Source organism: Patagioenas fasciata, chromosome 1 (assembly GCF_037038585.1).
Source record: "Patagioenas fasciata isolate bPatFas1 chromosome 1, bPatFas1.hap1, whole genome shotgun sequence".
NCBI lineage: Eukaryota > Metazoa > Chordata > Aves > Columbiformes > Columbidae > Patagioenas > Patagioenas fasciata.
In genome coordinates, this window is record NC_092520.1 from 19,882,125 (window position 1) to 19,900,146 (window position 18,022).

Below are 18,022 nucleotides of genomic sequence, written 5' to 3' on the forward strand. Positions count from 1 at the left end.
TCCTAAAAAGAAAGTCTTTTTTGGATGGATAACCGAGGAGAAAACAATTGCATGGGCACAAGAGGAAAGAGCTACCAACACAGTGGAAGCAAAAGCACATCATCATGGAAGAGCAGCTGTTGGACAGCACAGCAAAGTGGGGACTGAAGGCCATCTCGGAATAGAAAGAAAATACATGGAAGAAACTAACATCAAAAGATGTTCTACCAACTGCCTCCCAAAGGATATCTGATATGGATGTGTTAAAAAGATCTCACCCATTTACATCAGAAGATGGAGATGTGTAAGACTACTAAAAATGTGGAGGAGGGGAGCACTAAGTATTTCTCGTATGGGTCCTACTGCCAGCTGCACTGTGCCCACAGTGCTCAGACCAGCACCTCTAGTTTTGGTGTTTCTGATGAAGTTTCCTTTCAAGCCCAAGCAGGAAGGTTCACACATGGACACAATTCTGTCCCAGTGTCTATACAGCAAGGCTTTCTCAGGAGCACTTTACAGAGGACAGAGGGAGGAGATTCCACATGGATACTTCAAGCAGCATTAAGTAAACAGGCAATAATTTGATATATGCAGTTCTTGGGTATTAGATCCCACATGATCTGCTAAGTCCCTCTCTTTCCTACTGCCACCATGAGGGACAAAAAAAAAACAAGCCAAGACTAGGAAACTCAAGAACTAGAACACATTCTTTTATGTGTCTTCTTCAGTTTCTCTCATGGACAGATAGAGAAAGGATTGCTAATGCTAGTTCATAATTAAAGCAGCATCAGGAGGTACATCAAAACAGTAATTTATCATATACCTGCCAAGGTGATTTCAACCTAAGCAACAACTACATGGATGACTTCATTAAAATAGGGTCTTTTTCTGTCCTCATCAGAGATAAAATCGCTACAGGACATGTCTGCAGGGTGACAGGAATTGCCCATTGCTTCACTAAACAGCGCCAGAAGTGTTACTGAACAGCCGAGTTTCCTGGCACTACCAGGTGTGATTTTGACAGCAGCTCCCCAAATCCTCAGCCAGGATTGCAGTGAGCAGGGCAGAGACTCGCAGGAAGAAGAAATCTCTGCTTAAGGACCGTTATGTTAAAAAACACCTATACAAGGGCATCAGATCAAGGTATCGTCAGGTACAATGGCAAATACATACTTGATTCATCTTTTCAGGGCAAGATAAGCAGAGGGATGAATATTATCTATTACTACCTTTACTCTTCCAATGCCATTAATTTGCTTCAATTTTATCCATTTAGTACACTGTTGTGGAACTCTATAGCTCTTCCTTCCCTATCAGTAAACTTTTGCTGTATTAGTGATCAGAATCACAAAGAAACACATTTTTCCAGTGATGGGATACCATATTTCAAGTCTCAAACCACAAACACGATTTTGCTTAGTGTGGAAAATGATTGTTTGCACACATTGTATGAGTAAATATAAAAAATTGCTGAGGCTCAAAAAAATTATAAGTAGTCACTTGAAAACTTCAAGGGGGCAGCAAAAAATCCTAAGAGTGAAGTCTTCTATTACCAAATATTGTCTTGTGTAAAATATTCAGGGTTGGTTGGAATCTAGCCTCTCTAAGACGAGAGAAGTGAATCACCAGGAACTTATAAATACGGCTAAATGACCGCAGCTGCTAGTGCTGACATAGTTACACTGGCATAAAAGATGTCTCTGCTGAATAGTTTGTTTTGATAAATTTGTAGAAATAAGCTCTATCAGTATAATCACTCGTACTCATGTTACTTCAATCCACTTCAGAGTTGCATCAATTTACTGGTATTGGTTACTAAACTAAACATTCGGTACAAAACTTCTCTGTAGGTCAACCACACATAGTCCAGTGACTTCGGTAAGTCCAGCAAATGAGGGAATCTGGCCCAGAATTCTCCAAAAGTATCAACTAAAACACTGCACCTCAATGTCAGCTTTTAGCAGGGTGTCTCCAATGCTTTGTACACATTTCAAAGAGAAAACTCCCACTGTCTGTGAGGCAGGTTGGCAGTTCAAACCACTTTGCATGTCAAGAAATGGAAATGTTTCCAGGAAAACAGTTTAAATGGTCACACAAAATACATTTAAAAAGTCCTAGACATCTTCTATCTCTTGGTCCTGTGATGTGATCAAGGAGGTGATCCTTCAGCTTTGTTTTGACAGACAAGTGAAAGATGAAGTTCAGACAACCACAGAACAATGTAGCAAATCTCAGCTAATTTGAGAAAGGTATAGTCACAATTATAAAAAGGGAGAAAGGTTCAGTGATATCTTAGCATCGCATATTTGGAGGCATTCATGCCAGAAAATAAAATAATTTATGTTAAACAATTATTTGCAAAAAAATTGTTCAACTTCACATGTTGTGTCACCAGTATCAAAACTGATTTCTTGCCAGCACATTCTTCCATTTAACTGTACATAACCAATACAAGCAGTGTAATCTCCATAGTAATAAGAAAGACTTTCTAAATTGTAAAAAAATATGACGCTTTGGCACTGAGTGGAAGACAAAACAGAGGTATATAGAGAGTCCACAGTAGTAAAAAAAATATATTTAATCCGTCACCAAGATCCAGCTTCAGGCAAAATTAGGACTGGCGCACTGCTGCACACGCATAAAAGTAGGAATCTTCTTCCACCAACAAGCACAAGAGATGGTGCGCTGGTGGTCTCAGGGGAGCAGTGCGGCTGTGGACAAGCAGCTGGATGCTGGTGGTCGCCTGTGCTGGCTGCACAGGGCGTGCAAAGCTGCCACATGCTGCATGGCCCAGCCAGGGTCTCAAGCTGCTTCTCTACAGGAGGATCTCCATCTGTACCCCCGTCACATGTGCCTCCACATTGAGGAATTCCAAAAGGCCTGCCAAGAACCATAAAAAGTAATATTCCTATTCCCTTGTCAGCGCTGGCAAAAACAAGGCCTGAGTTCCTTTGGCTGTGAGGTCTATGGAGCAGGAATAGGTAACACAAGTACTACCATTAATATTTGTCCTCAGAATGTGGAATCATGAAGTAAAACTTGTAAGAAAAAATGTTCATCTTCACAGTACGTATGCATCCCTTCTCATTTCAGAGAGGTGCCCGGCGTCAGGGCTCTGACAGGTTGGAAAGTACATGGTACTCTGTCTTCAGCAAAAATGAAAGAAATTATAGAAGGAAAATCAAAGCTGCACATTTAGCCATCTCAAGTTAGATTGCAGTACTTGGAGAGGGCATCTGCTTCATCACTTTGTCCAGCTAAGCAGCAGAAGGTTCTCCACCACTTTGCGTAGGTGTATCACACTCCCTCTTCAGAAACAGATCTTGGCCAAACACTCTCCAGGCAACCATTTCACTGTTGGCAGCAGCTGCCCTGAGAAGAGGTCTCCAGAGCTGTGGTGAGGCTGGAGTGCTACCTGCCTTGGTGGGACATGGCACACATGGACACATCCCATGGAAATGAAAAGCATTGTTCCCCAGCCTGAAGAGGCGCTTCGGCAGGAGGAGAGGGCCCAAGACTCCCCTCCACAACACTGTGCCATGGCCAGCAAAGCCCCAGCCACTGCTCAGCAGCAGGAGTGGACACAAGCTCAGCCTCTACTACCACGCATCCTAAATTCATGTCATCAGGTGGACAGATTTAGTAAAGGACACTGTAACCTGGCCAATCATTCTAATCCTGCCAGCCTAATTGGTAGTCAGTAGTACTGTGCACCTCTACAGACAAGGCAGTGCACAGATTCAAACATCACTGAGAGGCAAAATTGGTAAGGCAAGAGGTACCAGCTCTACTTTAGGCAGAAAAACACTAGAGCACTTGCTAAAGCAAGGAGAAAAAAAAGAGTTCTTGTTTTACACAGTGGGAAGAATGTGGTTATTACAGTTCACTTGTTACTGCCAAGTATAAGGCAGAAACAAGTACTTGGCTGTATGCAGAAGTGAGCATTTTGCACTTGATCGTGTCAGATGCTGAAAAGCAATTCAAGATATCGAGCAGATTTTACAACCAGTTTTGAAGATGAGATGATGCTCTTCTGCTATCAGTTGTAATACACTCGGCACAAGGCGCTTCTTTGGGAAGCTGTTCTTACATTTCTCTTGCACAATGCACGTGCGAGAGCAGCCAGCAAACCCCCTCAGCTCTAGCAAATCCTCCCCTTGCTCCCCCCAGACACACATACAGCAGATCCCTCTTGGCTCCCCTGGATAGCCATTCTGCAAACCTCCCCCCAGCCCTCTGTGATACCCACCCAGCAAAACCTCCAGACATCCATCCAGCAAAGCCTCCCCTTAGGTCTCCACAGCACATCCATGCAGCACACACCGCCCCAGCTCCCCAGGAAATCCACACAGCAAAGCCCCTCGGCTCCACCGACCACCACCACCCAGCAAACCCATCCCTGTCTGCCCAGGTCACCTATGCAGCAGTGCTCCTTACCTACCCCGAGCACCAAGGCAGCAGCCTCCCTGTGCTCCCGGGACATCCGTGCAGGAACGCCTGCCAGCTCCCCGGGGTTATCTACCCGTCAAAGATCCTTGAGCTCTACCGGGCACCACCGCACCCCCAGCTCCTCAGGGCTCCCGTGCGGCAAGCCCTTCCCGCCGCAACCCCAATTCCCCCGGTAGCTCCACCGACCCCGGTCCCGATGCGCCGTGCCGCCCAGCCCGCTGTTCTGGCGGCGGCGGCTCAGGACCCGGGGTGCCCCGTGGGGCCGCGCTGACCTGCGGTGGCCCGCGGGGGGCTCCGCGACCGGGGCGGGGGCCGGGGGGCGCGTTCCCGCGGGGTCTCCCGGGGGCGGCCTCACCTTCTTGCTGTCGGCGGCAGCGAAGCCCCTGGTCTCGCCGCTCACCGAGGACGAGCGGCCCGGCCCGAGGTGCTCCTGTTGCGGGGACATCGCGTCCATGCAGCCCCGCGCCACCGCCCTCCCGCCGCGGGGACACCCGCGCCGCCGCCGCCCGCACCATGGACAGGGCGCTCCGCGCCGCGCCACGCCCCCCGCGGCCACGCCCCCGCCACGGGACACGCCCCATTGGGACACGCCCCTCACCAGACCACGCCCCAAGCAGGTTCGCGCCCTGCTCTGTGGGGACGGGTGCGGAGGCAGGTGGGGGAGAAGCACGACGCGCATGCGCCGCCGCCGGAGTCGGGGGGCGGTGGGAGGGTAGTGCGCTCGTGCGGGGAGGGGGCGCGCGCACTGCCCCTGCGCCTGCGCGCGCTGCAGGAGACGGGGCGGGGGAGGAGGGGTCCCGGACCCGGGGGCGGGGTCCGGAGTGCAGGGTTGGGGTCAGTGCTGCAGGTCACAGGGCTGGGGCGGGTGTTGCAGAGTCCACGGTTGGGGTCACTGCTGCAGATCACAGAGCTGGGGTGGGTGTTCCACAGTCCAGGGTTGGGGTCACTGCTGCAGGTCCCAGAGCTGGGGTGGGTGTTCCACAGTCCAGGGTTGGGGTCACTGCTGCAGGTCCCAGAGCTGGGGTGGGTGTTCCAGAGTCCAGGGTTGGGGTCACTGCTGCAGGTCTCAGAGCTGGGGTGGGTGTTTCACAGTCCAGGGCTGGGGTCACTGCTGCAGGTCCCAGGACTGGGGTGGGTGTTCCAGAGTCCAGGGCTGGGGTCACTGCTGCAGGTCCCAGGACCGGGGTGGGTATTTCAAGGTCCCAGGACTGGGGTCACTGTTGTGGAGTCCCTGGATCGAGGTGAGTGGTGTAGAGTCCCAGAGTTGGGGTGGGTGTTTCAGGGGCCTGGGGTGGGGTTGGGGTGGGTGTTGTGCTGCCCCAGAATTATCCTTCCCACCCAGGTCCCTGCAGAAGGCAGGTCAGTGCAAGACGTGGTCCTCTCCAGGGCCCTCCCAAGGAATGGTCCCTGTTTGAGGACCAGCAGCGGGTGAGTGCAGGTGTGTGTGGGGTCAGGTACGAGGAACAGGCGGCCATGGCAGCACGCTTTCAAAGTCCACCGGCTCAGCGCAGGGGATGCTGAGGTGACGCCGTTGTGCTCCAGAAAGCTGTGAATGGTAAGGAGGAGGACCCGCTAGTTAAGCTAATGGATGGCATTGGCTTAAGAACAAATGGGCGTAAAACGGCTATAAATAAATCTCATCTGGAGAAGCGAAGGAAGCGTACTTACTGATTGTGCCGGTTGTAAGGAGAGGAGGTTGTGGAGGAGCCCGCCAGCCAGGAGCAAAAGGCACAGCTCCGTGAATGGTGGTGGTTTGGTACAGCTGTCATGTTTGTACGTTATTGTATACCTTCGTTAAGTATCGTGTCTTCAACAGCAAGGGTCTACTCCTGATCACCCAGGAGGTTCTTTCTAATCCTCTCTTTTCTACACTTTGTGAGACATATTTTTATCTCCAGCCTTCCCAGTTGTCACAGGCTCCACGTGCATTTTCTTCGGTGCTGATCACAAAAAAAGCAGAAAAAGAGAGATCCTGCCATCTCATGTGCAGCTTTTTCTATCTACCACTTTTCTTCTGCCAGAAGAAGAGTTTTTACATCCCCATGATGAACTGGATTGAGAATTGATCCAGCTTTTATAAGGTGACTTTTCATCTCAAGAACCCAGGCTGGTTCTCCTTCTGGATGCGGAAATGTATGGTGTTGTTTCCGTAGCTTGGTGGCAGCTGCCCTTGCCATATATGACTGAAATTGCAGTAAATTATGAATTTGGTTCCATGTTATGTGGCCACCTGGATAGGTTATTATGGCCCAGTGTGTCCATGCAATAGTGCTTCAGTGATCTCCTTGTTGAGATTGATGTGGGCACCTGCCTTCTCCTTGAACCCTCATTTCTGCAAGTCAGTGGAGTCAGATAAGTGTAAGTAAAGGAAAGATGAAATATTAAAGCCTGGGATGCAGTCTGAGTGCTTCTGCCTCCTCGTGCAGAAGGACTGAATTTTCCTGGAACCAATTATTAATTTTTCCTCTTCTGCTGTTAACTTTTCATCTGTGACCATTAGGCCACCAGGAGATGGCTCTTGGATGACACCATGCCTGTATGTCTGGTTTCAGAAAGCCCACCGGGCTGCCCCTAATATCCTTGGGAAAGAGAAATGGATGGTTAGGGCAGAAGTTCATATGCATTATGTATGTTAATGTGCCATGAGTTGCACCATTTCCTCTTCACTGAATTTGTATGGTCTTTCAGCTCAAGTGTAAAAACCTTGAAATGATGCATTCTTGGTGTCTGCACTAATTTACAGACAGATGGCCATACATCACTACGGCAAACCCAGTATATTAAAAAACCTCCTGAATTTTTGGAGCATGAGTCTCTGAAAATCATGATGTCAGCTAATTTTTGCACCTCTGGGCCTTGGCGCAAGCTACATGCCAGGCCAGGTGGCAAGTGGCCACCCCATGTGCCGTGCAGACCTTGTCCCGGTGCTCTTGCAGGTTCTCCCATCCCTCTGCTCCTGTCCCCTCGGTTGTGTCCCTGTTTCCGCTCCTTACATCATGGTGCTTGTCCTGGTGGAGTTAGTGGCAAGTGGAGAAAAAACAGTCATGGGCTTCCCCTGGCACAGCGCCCATGTCTATGAAATCAGGAGGCAAGTCTCTGATTACTACTGCATGACACCCAACCCAGTGGGATGCCATCCCCAGGCAGGTCTCTGAGCTTCTGTGAGAGGACTAAGAAAAGACTTAGCAGGATAGAAAGAAAAGGTACAAAATGTCTATTTGAAGCCTGGAATGTATTTAGCAATTTGGCAACCTCCTTCCCAGAAACATTTGCAAGTGATGATATTCTTAGTGACATTTTGAAAATGGGACTGTAAGTATATGTTTATTTTGCAAAGGAAACATTACATAAGCTTTCCAAAATGCTCACACATGCTTAGAGGTGTTCTTTTATCTAGTACCATGGGCACATTTCCTACACTCTTCATTGAATACTGACTCTTTCACCTACTCACTGAGATAAATAGATTAAAATATTGCCATTTGGTAGGCAAGACTGGAGAAGAAGCTTTCTTCTCTGCATAGCACAAATATGTTTGTGTGCATATGTGAACACACAACCATCAAGTTTTTGTTAGCTGCAGTACTTCCCTGGTGCTAACTTTCCCATACCTTTCTTTAGGGTAGAAAAGTGGAGGGGAAGGTTAGTGCTGGAGATGTGAGCTGGCACAGGGACTGGGCGGCAGCGGGACTCAACAAGTCTTGCTGCGGCACGAACAGTGTGGTGGCTGGACAGTGGAGACAGGGAGCACGGGGGGTATAGCACTGATGTACAGGCAGCCTGGAGCACCCTGCCTGTGAAAAACACCTCTGAGATGGGGCTGGCAGTGAGCGGGTCCTGTACCTTACAGTGATTAATCTCAAAAAGTAAAAATAAACAAAACCACTATGATCTGCCCAAACTGGGAGACAGGAAAAACAGGTTTTCCTGAAGGATTGTTCAGAGCTTAACCCCCAGTTTCTTTCTGGCAGATCAGGACTTTGTTCGTTGATTTTAGTTTGGATTTTGAGAGGCACTTGAAAATTGGTGACGTGATGGAGGCTAGGGACAGGATGCAATCGCAGCCTATGCAGCATCCCCAGTGCTGCTTCTGCCCAACCATTACCCGTCTGTGTGGAGATTCCTGATGGAAAAAACACTGGATGCCGAAACTCCTCCATGGGCTGGTGTGGAGCCAGCCACAGGGATGGGGCAGCCGCCACCCAGACAACCTTGGTCCAGGTGCACACTCAGACATGAACCAGCCCATGGGGTGTCTGCTGGGGTTTTGACATCATCCTGGGTATTTCTCACCCGTGTCAGGCTGAACAGTGAAAAGCTGAGGTGTGTAACCACTCCAAACCACCAAACTGCACTATTATCATCACCAGCTAAAATCCTGCTTGAGTGCTACCCTAAAAAAAAAAAAGACATACAAGACTCAGAAAATAACATGCATGTTCACAGAAAGATTTTTTTTTTTCTGTTGCCTTGGCCACAGTGTTGTGTGAAGAAAAATACTGGGGAGACAGAGAGGGAATTGGGACAAAGAAATATACGGGTGTTGTAGGAAAATCACGTTTGTGCACAAGACACTGGAGAATTATTCATGGGCAAACCCATCCAGATGGAAATATGACCCCTGTAAATCTGCCACATTAGGGAAACCCACAGTGCACTGTTAGCAAATGCTGGATACACAGGCTGCGGCTACCTCCAGTTTTTATGAGCTTTCCAAACACGTTAGCACTAGCAGACATTCCCTTCCAAGAAAATCATGATATCCAAGGCACTATGTGAGGCTAAAAACGAGTGAGCTGTGCTTAATTTGCAATGAATAGATGTGATTCCACCCAATCTGCCCCCAAAGGGTACATTTACTTGGATGCTAATTTTATGAATCTCGCAAGTGCCTCATGCAGTTAAAGCCACGCACTAGGTCTGAAGTGGAAGCTCCAGAGGCAGTTGTATTGCAATGAGATCTGGTGGAACAACTCTCTGGTTTATCCCAATACCTGGAATCTCATGCTGCTCACACATTGTAAGCAGCTAGAAATAGGGCCATATCCTGGGCAGACTGGAGCTACTTAGATGGAGAAAAGCTGTGTTGAAAGGAAAAGTTGGAGAACAGGATGGTTGACTTAGCAGCTCCACATCACCCTCCACTTGCAGTTATCTAGCTGTTTCCTAATGTAAATTAGAGCATCCCTTGGGAATGCTGACTAGAAGGCCTCCTGGTTTTTCTTCCCTGGAATTCAGCACAGGAACTTTAGCAGCAGGTATTTACCTACAGTGTGACTCCCTCATTGCTCATCTTCACAGTATTTGGTGCTGCTCCGTGCCAAAAAGGTTATGGTAAACTGAGAGCATCCTCCATGCTCTGTGGTCCTGGAGGGTCTGCACAGAAGAAAGTCCAGATACTGAGCTCTGCCTTCTCTTTTTATAGCAGCTTGATAATAAAATTGTTAAATACTATGTGAGTAATTGCTAAGTGGAATTCTTGAACGTCCAGGGATTCAAGCCACACCAGTTATTAAGGTTTTGTGCAGATAACATCACATGGACAAGAAATACCCTATTCTGTCCTTTCCCATGCTCTGAAGTTTGCAGGGTCTTTTGTGCCAGCATCCCTGCCTCGGAGACCCCATCAATGCTGAGAAACACCTCACTTGGGTAGTTCTACCAAAGCTTGTCAAATAAACAAGGAGCTACCTGCTCTCTCTGCCCCAAAACTACAGGATGGCCCCACTCGAATATGGAGTCTGAGTCTGCAGCACGTGGCATGTTTCCAGCAGCAGGGACAAGTGTGCACATTGAATGGGCATTCCAGCTGAGAAGTCTGCTGTGGAAACAGGCACAGTGCAAGTGCTGGGGAGTCACAGGGTGTTGGGTGCGCCACATGATATCGCCGCTATGTGCAGGTATTTCCATTCCCGCAATGCTCTGTGGAGCCCCCTGCTCTTACCTGCTGCCCAGATGTGAGGAAAGACTGTCACAACCCAGCCATACAGAGGAAACTACCAAGAAAACCTGCGAATTCTTAATATCCCTTTCAGCCTTATTACATATGCCGTGTGAAATCCAGTCCAGCGCATCAAAGGAAAGTTTGCCTTTGAAGGGTTACATGCTTCCTGCATGCAAACATTGCTCTGATTTAATTAAGCTTGATTTTACAATCAGTGTAGTTAAACCAATATGATTCTTGTGAGCAAATACAGCTGGTATAAGCACCTCAACATGCATATGGACTGATAGCAACACCGTCCATAGGTGAGTGACATTTGGATTTTCCTACCATTTACATTTTCCCTGTTTTTCCTCTATCTTCCAATTTTTAGACATTATTTCCTTTGCTCACATTAATATGCTCATAAGATTGTTTATTTTTGGTTTCTCGGCACTGAAGATTTTCTTACAGTCATTATCCCGAGTTTAACCTTTCAATTGCAATTTGCAAGGCAAAGCTAAAAGTCAGTAACTGGATATTCATCCAGGAGAGACCTTGCATAGGAGCTAAGTATTAGACATGAAAGGATGGCATTTCATTTAAGATAAGGCCTAATCTCTTCCCTTTGTGAGCAACATTTCTGAAATAAATCTGAGCACTTGCAGCTGGAGCTGTTTAACTTTGCTCTCAGCTAGGTGGATAGTGACAGAAACACACAGAACTGAGTCTGCAATGAAATCCCAAGTGCAAAATGCAGGTGCCATTAGAAGAAAAGAGGTGGACTTTAGGAAACACCACCTAAGTGTTCAGGTATGTGCAGGGCACACATCTCTTTAGTACAACCTTGAACTTTCTTGGATCTCACTGTACCCATCACACTGACTTGAATCCTGGAAAACCCACAGTCCACAGCACTCATAGTGATGCTCAGCACGGGGGTTGGTTTCTATTCGTCAACATATTCTTGAGAAAAGACATCTTACCACCTAAAATTTGATGAGAGTGTGTTTTCAGATGTTTGCCCCCAAAATACAGTTGAGAAGCGTGGTTATCAGCATACAGATCATAAATAACCTGTGTTGTAGCCAGGTGTTGCTGACAGACTCCCTGGAGCTCCACAAAGCACTGGCCACATAGACAGCCATGTTCCCATTTCAGTGGACTGAGGCACAGAGTGATAAATTAGGTAACATGAGTCAGGTTGGCATATATGTGCCCAGTGAGAATTTATACATTCATGACAGGAACATTTATAGTTAACTAGAATGGGAAGTTATTGGGGTTGCATTAAGAATAGGGTATCTTTGTTTTATGGCTGATGGGACTTAAATTTATTGCAAGTGGAAAGTGGGTTGTTGACATTGGCTCTTTAGGAAAAATGAAGGAAGCTCCCATGAACAGGGGACCCTTTCAAGTGTAACATGCACTCATCCGTAAAAGTTATCACATTATCATCCTCATTCTGGCTTCGTATCAGGCATCACTTTCTCTAATTCACAACCTAGACAGTTTTTACTGCAAGTGTGTGTAAGAACCCAGAGGGCCATATTTTTTGTCAGTTTGTGTTTTTAACACGCTGATGGATTGTATTGCACTTCTGATCCCCCCTCGGATTTACTATTTTCCATTTACCATAGAGAACTCTCTTTTCCTAACAACTTGTGGGACTGTCAAGCTGTGAATGACAGACATTAAGAAAAATTATGGGCAAGATTTTTAGTTGTCCTTTCATAACACACTGCAAATTTTTTCACTGCAAGAGTGGGATGCTTTCAGAACTGACTCAGATTAATAAAAAATGAGCTAGACATCCTCCTGCTGACTGGGGCTCCGAGCACAAACAGCTCTGTTTTTCTTGCATGCAGTGTTGAATTACTCAATATAACTTAATGTACATATCTTCAGCTTCTGTAAGCCCAGGTGGGAGCCCAAACTTCACTGTACTCCATCGAGCATGGACTTGGCTCTCCTGCCTGTCTCAGTCTCTGACTGCATGGCTAGTGGGTTTACAGATTAAATGGTCTGTTATACAAGGGCTGAAATTCCTGGATCTTCTGGCTGATGTGAGCAAATCAGGACTGTTGACCTGCAAATGGAGTTTGGCTTTTCGCGACAAGGTTTAATTGCTGGAAAGGGGCAAGCAGCGAGAGCTGGTCAGAGGAGCGCCCTTAGTCCCTGCCAGTCTCCCCCTGTGATCCCTACACCTCCCAAGTGCTACTTCCATCATCCCCTCTGATGATGGGTTTGCGGTGTATCCGAGCTGTTCCTGACTCCTACACAATGATTGTAAGAAGTGGGTCTAGGAAGGACCTCAAAAGATCACCTAACGTTGTCATCAAGCAGCATTAGCTGTGTCTCTCCTAAAGGCCTCCTGGATAACTTCTTCATAGAAAATAGCGGTGATGGGGATGTGCGGCCTCCTGTGAGCCTGTCCCTGCATTGTCCCCACAACTGGGAACTATTTTCCCTGGTGCCTGAAACCGCCTCCTCCTCAGTTAAGGCTATGACAACTTTTCTTAAGCCGAGAGGATATGGAAAGAGTTTATTCTTTCTCCTGAGAGTTACCTTCTACATATTTGGACTCTGTGTCCTCGCAGTCCTCTTTTACAGACTAAACAATACCAAATCCTTCAGCTTTTCCTCGCAGCTGATGATTCCTGGTCCTCCAATCAGTCTTGTTCTCTGAATTCTTTCCATTTATTACATTTTAATTCTAAATCATCATTTCAAAAGCAGAATATGTTTTGTTTGTAAGGATGATGTGCACATGTTTCTCTTCCTTTCACACCCCACCTCCAAAACAAATGTTTCTCTGCTTTTTTATTAACCAGAGGTGTAACCGTGGGGAGGAGTCTGGGGAGGTTAATGTTTCATCCGTAATAGTTTACAAAAACGTTTGTTATTCCCCATGATGTGGAAAGCCATTTAGCAAGGAAGAATGTATTAGTTTTACATTTCCAAAGTGATAGAGTAAGTTTAGATAAGATTCCAACAGATATTCCTATCACTTTTTTCTCAATATGAAAGCTGTGACCCAGCATTTCTCCTGAATCAGCAGGATATAGGCTCTGGTTAGCAAGCAAACCTGAATGGTTATTGCTTTTAAATTAGCAGAAAGGTGATTGCTACTGAAGTGCATACATTTGGATGGAAATCTAAGCTGTAGGGTAATGGTAGGCTTGAATTATTTTAGGATTCAAGCTTAAGAAAAAAATAAAATGAATTGTTGGTGTAATAACTCCCAGACCATTCAAAACAAAAACTGTTTTGTTAACTTTGTTAAAAAATAATTTTTTTTAGATCACAAATCAGGGAAAAAGTAATCTGAAAAAAAAAAATTGGTTAACCTATTTTGGAAGAAAAATTCCTTCAGGATGCTGGAAGAGTGAAAATGCTCATTGCCATGAATGCTCAGCATTTTGGGCAGTGAAGCAGCAGGAGACGACCTGAAGTGAGAGAAGGGGTGGGAAGGAGATTGCGGGGGCAGAGGAGGTGCGGAGCTGGCAGCGTGGTGCTGCCAAGTCAAGAAATCCACGTGCAGCAAGAAGGGACAAGGAGACGTCAAGGGCATCACGGGCATAGCCCAGAGAACCCTCAGCAGCAGCGTGGGCTTTGCTGAACGGCTGTCACGGAGACTGTTGTGGCACACAGCGGGTCGGTGGCCTGGATGGGGAGGACGGGACACCCCCGTGCGGATTTGCCTGCTCCCCGCAGTGAGCAGTGAGCAGCATCAGCTTGGCAAAGGAACAACTGGATCTTCCCTCAACCCAAAAATAGCAACATAAATAGTGTGCAGCCATTAATTATAACTGTTACAAGGGTAGGGTGCGGAAAAAAACCCCCACCAACTAATTAATGTGAGGCATGTTCAAATGAAAGCCATGCTTTTTTCTTAAAGGAGCATGACTTTTTTGTTCTTTTCTTTTTTTTTTTTTTCCTTCCAGGTGTTTTTAAATATTGTGCTTAGACAACCTGGTTCTCAGGGGAGCTTTCTCTCTAGAGGACTCTCACTCAGCTGTGAGGTTGGAGGGATGGTCACCATCAAGTATAGCATCAGCACTATAGCATTACCACACATTACAATACTTTGCACACAACTTGAACACAAGAACACCTTACAGTTAGTTTAATATAAATGGAATATAAGCTAATGGCAGGCCTGAGGAGAAATAAAACGTCTATAGATAATCACTATTAGATGCCCTGGTGTCTTCTCAGGACAGCATGAAAGCCTACCAGCTTCACATCTTATGGATTTGCCACTATGAAAGCATAGTTGGCTGTGGGGATGTGTACTTGACCACAAAAAACCAAAATGAAATAAAATTAAACTAAAAAACAGGCTAAAATTACTGTCAGGAAAAGCACTGTGCATTTATTTAAAAGAAACCTGAAGTGGTAATCACAGGGCTATTGTATTGATTCTGCTGCCATTCAAGGTTTGCATCTTACTTCTGCACTGAAGAGGTTTGCTGTTGCCTCTAAAACTTACAGGTCAATGGAAACTGTTGATCCTGAGAGGCCTGTCAAGAAAAACGAGTGAATTATGGGTTTTGGCCAAGTCATGTGCTTAGCAGGCCAATTTTGGTAACCAAGGCAGCAAAAAATCCATTTCAATGAACTGAAATTAAAATACATATAAATGTACAGTCTAGGTTTTGCAGGATTTTTTAATGCTTTGCAGTATGACATAATGGCACATATTTTTATGTCTTCAGAACATTTCTGCTGGTTTCAAAAGGTCGAGCTGACGCTGATGTCACATTATCCACTTATTTTACAACATATTCTGGCCTTGTGCTTTATTTAATGCTTTGCAATGTTATTTGGATGCCATAATTTTGCATTTACCTCACTGGATCGATGAGGAAAAGTAAAAAGCTGCCAGACAAAGTTTATTTCACACATGAAGTCATAAGCAGCCCAGGCCTTTCCTCGCTCACCTTGCCTTCTCCTCCATCTGAATGCAAACCCATTAAAAATAGTCCAGGAAACCTCCACCTCCGCATTCACATGCAAGATGCTCATAAATCACGTTTCTTTAACAGGGGTTTAAAATCTGATGTTAATGAGGACTCTGGGGTAACACCGTGTTTGAGCAGGAACCAGCGCCAGAAAGGAGGTTGATGTATGGTTGTGTATCTCCAGTGTTATCAGTGGAAACCCTCTGAGTGACATCAGTGCAAGAGCTTCCCTGTTCTCTTTAGTACAAAAATTTCTATTGGCAGGATAATAAGAATTCCCCATCACATCTCATGAATAGTTTACATTGCAAATTCCAGAGCTCTGGCTGCTCCACCACACGGGTCCCAAAGCACAGCAGCCGTGCTGCTTCCATCAGCTGCCAGGTCCTTCAGACCTCTCCAGCCGCGTGAAGGGCTGCTCACCTCACAGCAAAGGTGCTTTTTGTTTAAAATCCCTTTCCAGTGCTGGGTGAGTGGGAAGAGGCCAGAGTGCAGATGCGAAGCTGTGCTGCAGCCTTGCAGGACTTTGTGGGGAAGGCTGGTGGGTGCTTCCTAGATGATGTGATGGTTTGCAGGACACAGGAGCTGCTCCTGCACCTCGTAAGTCCTGACCTGAAGGATTAATGTCAACTCTCCAAGGTGTGACGTGAAAGTCCATCTCTTAAACCCCAGTTTCTCACACTGTCCAACAGATCAAGGTCATTTGTAGACTCAATAACCTGCTGAATAACCAAGATATGCTGGAATATCGCAGCTTTTGCCTGTCTCTCCCTCCTTTCAAACCTCCTGAAAAGAGATCTGCTGGTGGTGTCTCACTCCCCCAGCCATCCCTGACTACCCCATGATACCAGGATGCTCTGTCCCCATCTTCCCTGTGTCCCCATCCCCTCTAGTCTGGGTTGGCCACCCTGGGTTTTGGAGCAGTTGCTGCTCACTATGGACAAAACTGTGGTCAGCGAGGGGACAAGTATCTTCATCTCTGCCTTCATCTCCTGCCCAGACGGACCCAAAAAGATATTTCTTTAACTTCCGTGTCTTAGAGACTGCGGGAAGGAAGGTGAGCTTGACTTGCCTGCCTGTGGCTTGGATTGCTTTATTGCTTAATTGGCATATATGAATTGATGTGTAATTGGCATATGAGCGTTAGCTAATGAATTATGTGCATAGCAATGGGGATAGCAATGATTTACTCTTTCAGAGAGTTGCAGCGAAAGGCTAGCAATCAGAGTGGGCTGATTACTGAAAGCTACTTCTTTTACTCAGGGCTTTGAAGACACTGAAATGTGGCAGTAAAATAAATGCCATGTTAGGGAATGATAGTATTCTATGGCTAATTTAATACCTCAATGACATCACAGAAGGATTTCCATTATAAAACTGATTTTCTTTCTGGTCTATATATTAATCAATGTGGAGCAGGTATCATATTGTCTGCTAGTTGTTGCTGTTGTCAAGTGAGAATGATCCCAACCAGGAGCTTTCTTGGCTCAAAAGCCACTCAGCTCCCTTCATAAGGCCTTATAAATGTACAGATCCCAGACTGTAGCATTGTATCACCTGCAATGCACATTTTCATGATGACCAGTAAAGTAGTAATGTTCATTTCTGAGTGGTACCGAAGGGTTATTGGAGTAAAAGCTCATATTGTCACAACACTCTAGAAAGTTACACAGGATGGTGATAAATATAAAATGAAAATTGAAGTGCAGCTCAGTATAATAATTGTGGCTGATATAAAGTCACTGGTTTCTTAGCTGCCCTGCATGAGGAAAGACAGGGATGGTGGTATCCAAAAACCTCTGAGAGCTTTGCTTTTGCTTGATTCCAAAGTTAAGTGTTCTTTTCACATAATCGCTTCCTCCTCTTTGCTTTCTGCTGTTACCTACAGCAAGGAATGTTTTCCCAGGCATTAAAAAAAATATTTTTCCTTGTTTCATCCTAATTTATTGTTTGTTCATCCTTCTGAATAGCTGCTAGCATTAGTCATTTATTCTCAGTGGTGCTCATGTCCTGCCTGTGCCTGGGGGACTTTGGGGACAGCTGGCAGCAGAGAGGAGGCTGTAGGCCAGATGTTTTGTTCTGGGCAGTGTATTGCCCCAGTCTGCAGGTTGGCTGTTAGACCCAGTTTTTCTGTAAGACTGAATCAAAGGCTGGTCTCTCAGATCCCTCACGAGGCTTCTCTACTAGATGTTTTGTTACCCTTCATAGCACTTTGTTTGTAGCTCTCCAGCTAGTTTTCAGTCCATGTGACAATGTTCATTTCCAGGCCAATTTTGATTATTATTCTTTGGTGTGAGATACCGTATCATTTGCTTTACTAAAATCCCAGAATATTTCCTTTACATCATTGCCTTTGTCCACTGATGGTAAAACTCCATCGTCAAATGTAATCAAGACTGTCTGGCAAGATCTTTTATTTAGAAACATATGTGGCTTATTGCACATAATTCCACTACTCTCTTGATGTCTCCTGATTATAATTTCAATCCTAACGTTATATTAATGTGGAGGGAAGGTGGGGGATAAACACATTTGTTTCATACCTGACCAATTGTTTTTTATGCATTTACACGTCTTATAATGCAGAGCACATATGCAAGGGAGCTATGTTATTTTTCCATGTGGTTTAGGCTGTTTGTTTATTTTATCATTAATTCTCAGAGATAAGGTCATCCTTTCCCCCAGATGTTTATTACTTTTGCAA

At 45.9% G+C, this 18,022-nt stretch overlaps 1 protein-coding gene across 3 annotated transcripts in view; it reads right to left on the minus strand.

Annotated features, from left to right (window-relative positions):
- ARHGAP20 (Rho GTPase activating protein 20) overlaps positions 1-4,979 on the minus strand; it is a 63,106-nt gene extending 58,127 nt beyond the window's left edge. For 2 of the 3 annotated variants that reach the window (XM_065831350.2, XM_065831340.2), the window contains exon 1: positions 4,784-4,979. In XM_065831350.2, coding sequence (XP_065687422.2) covers positions 4,784-4,882 — 99 coding nt within the window. In that variant the 5' untranslated portion in view covers positions 4,883-4,979. Of the gene's footprint in view, positions 1-4,420; positions 4,592-4,783 lie in introns of those variants that run through there. The other variant, XM_071803920.1, reaches the window with a different exon arrangement.
- Between the last annotated feature and the right edge of the window lie 13,043 nt (positions 4,980-18,022).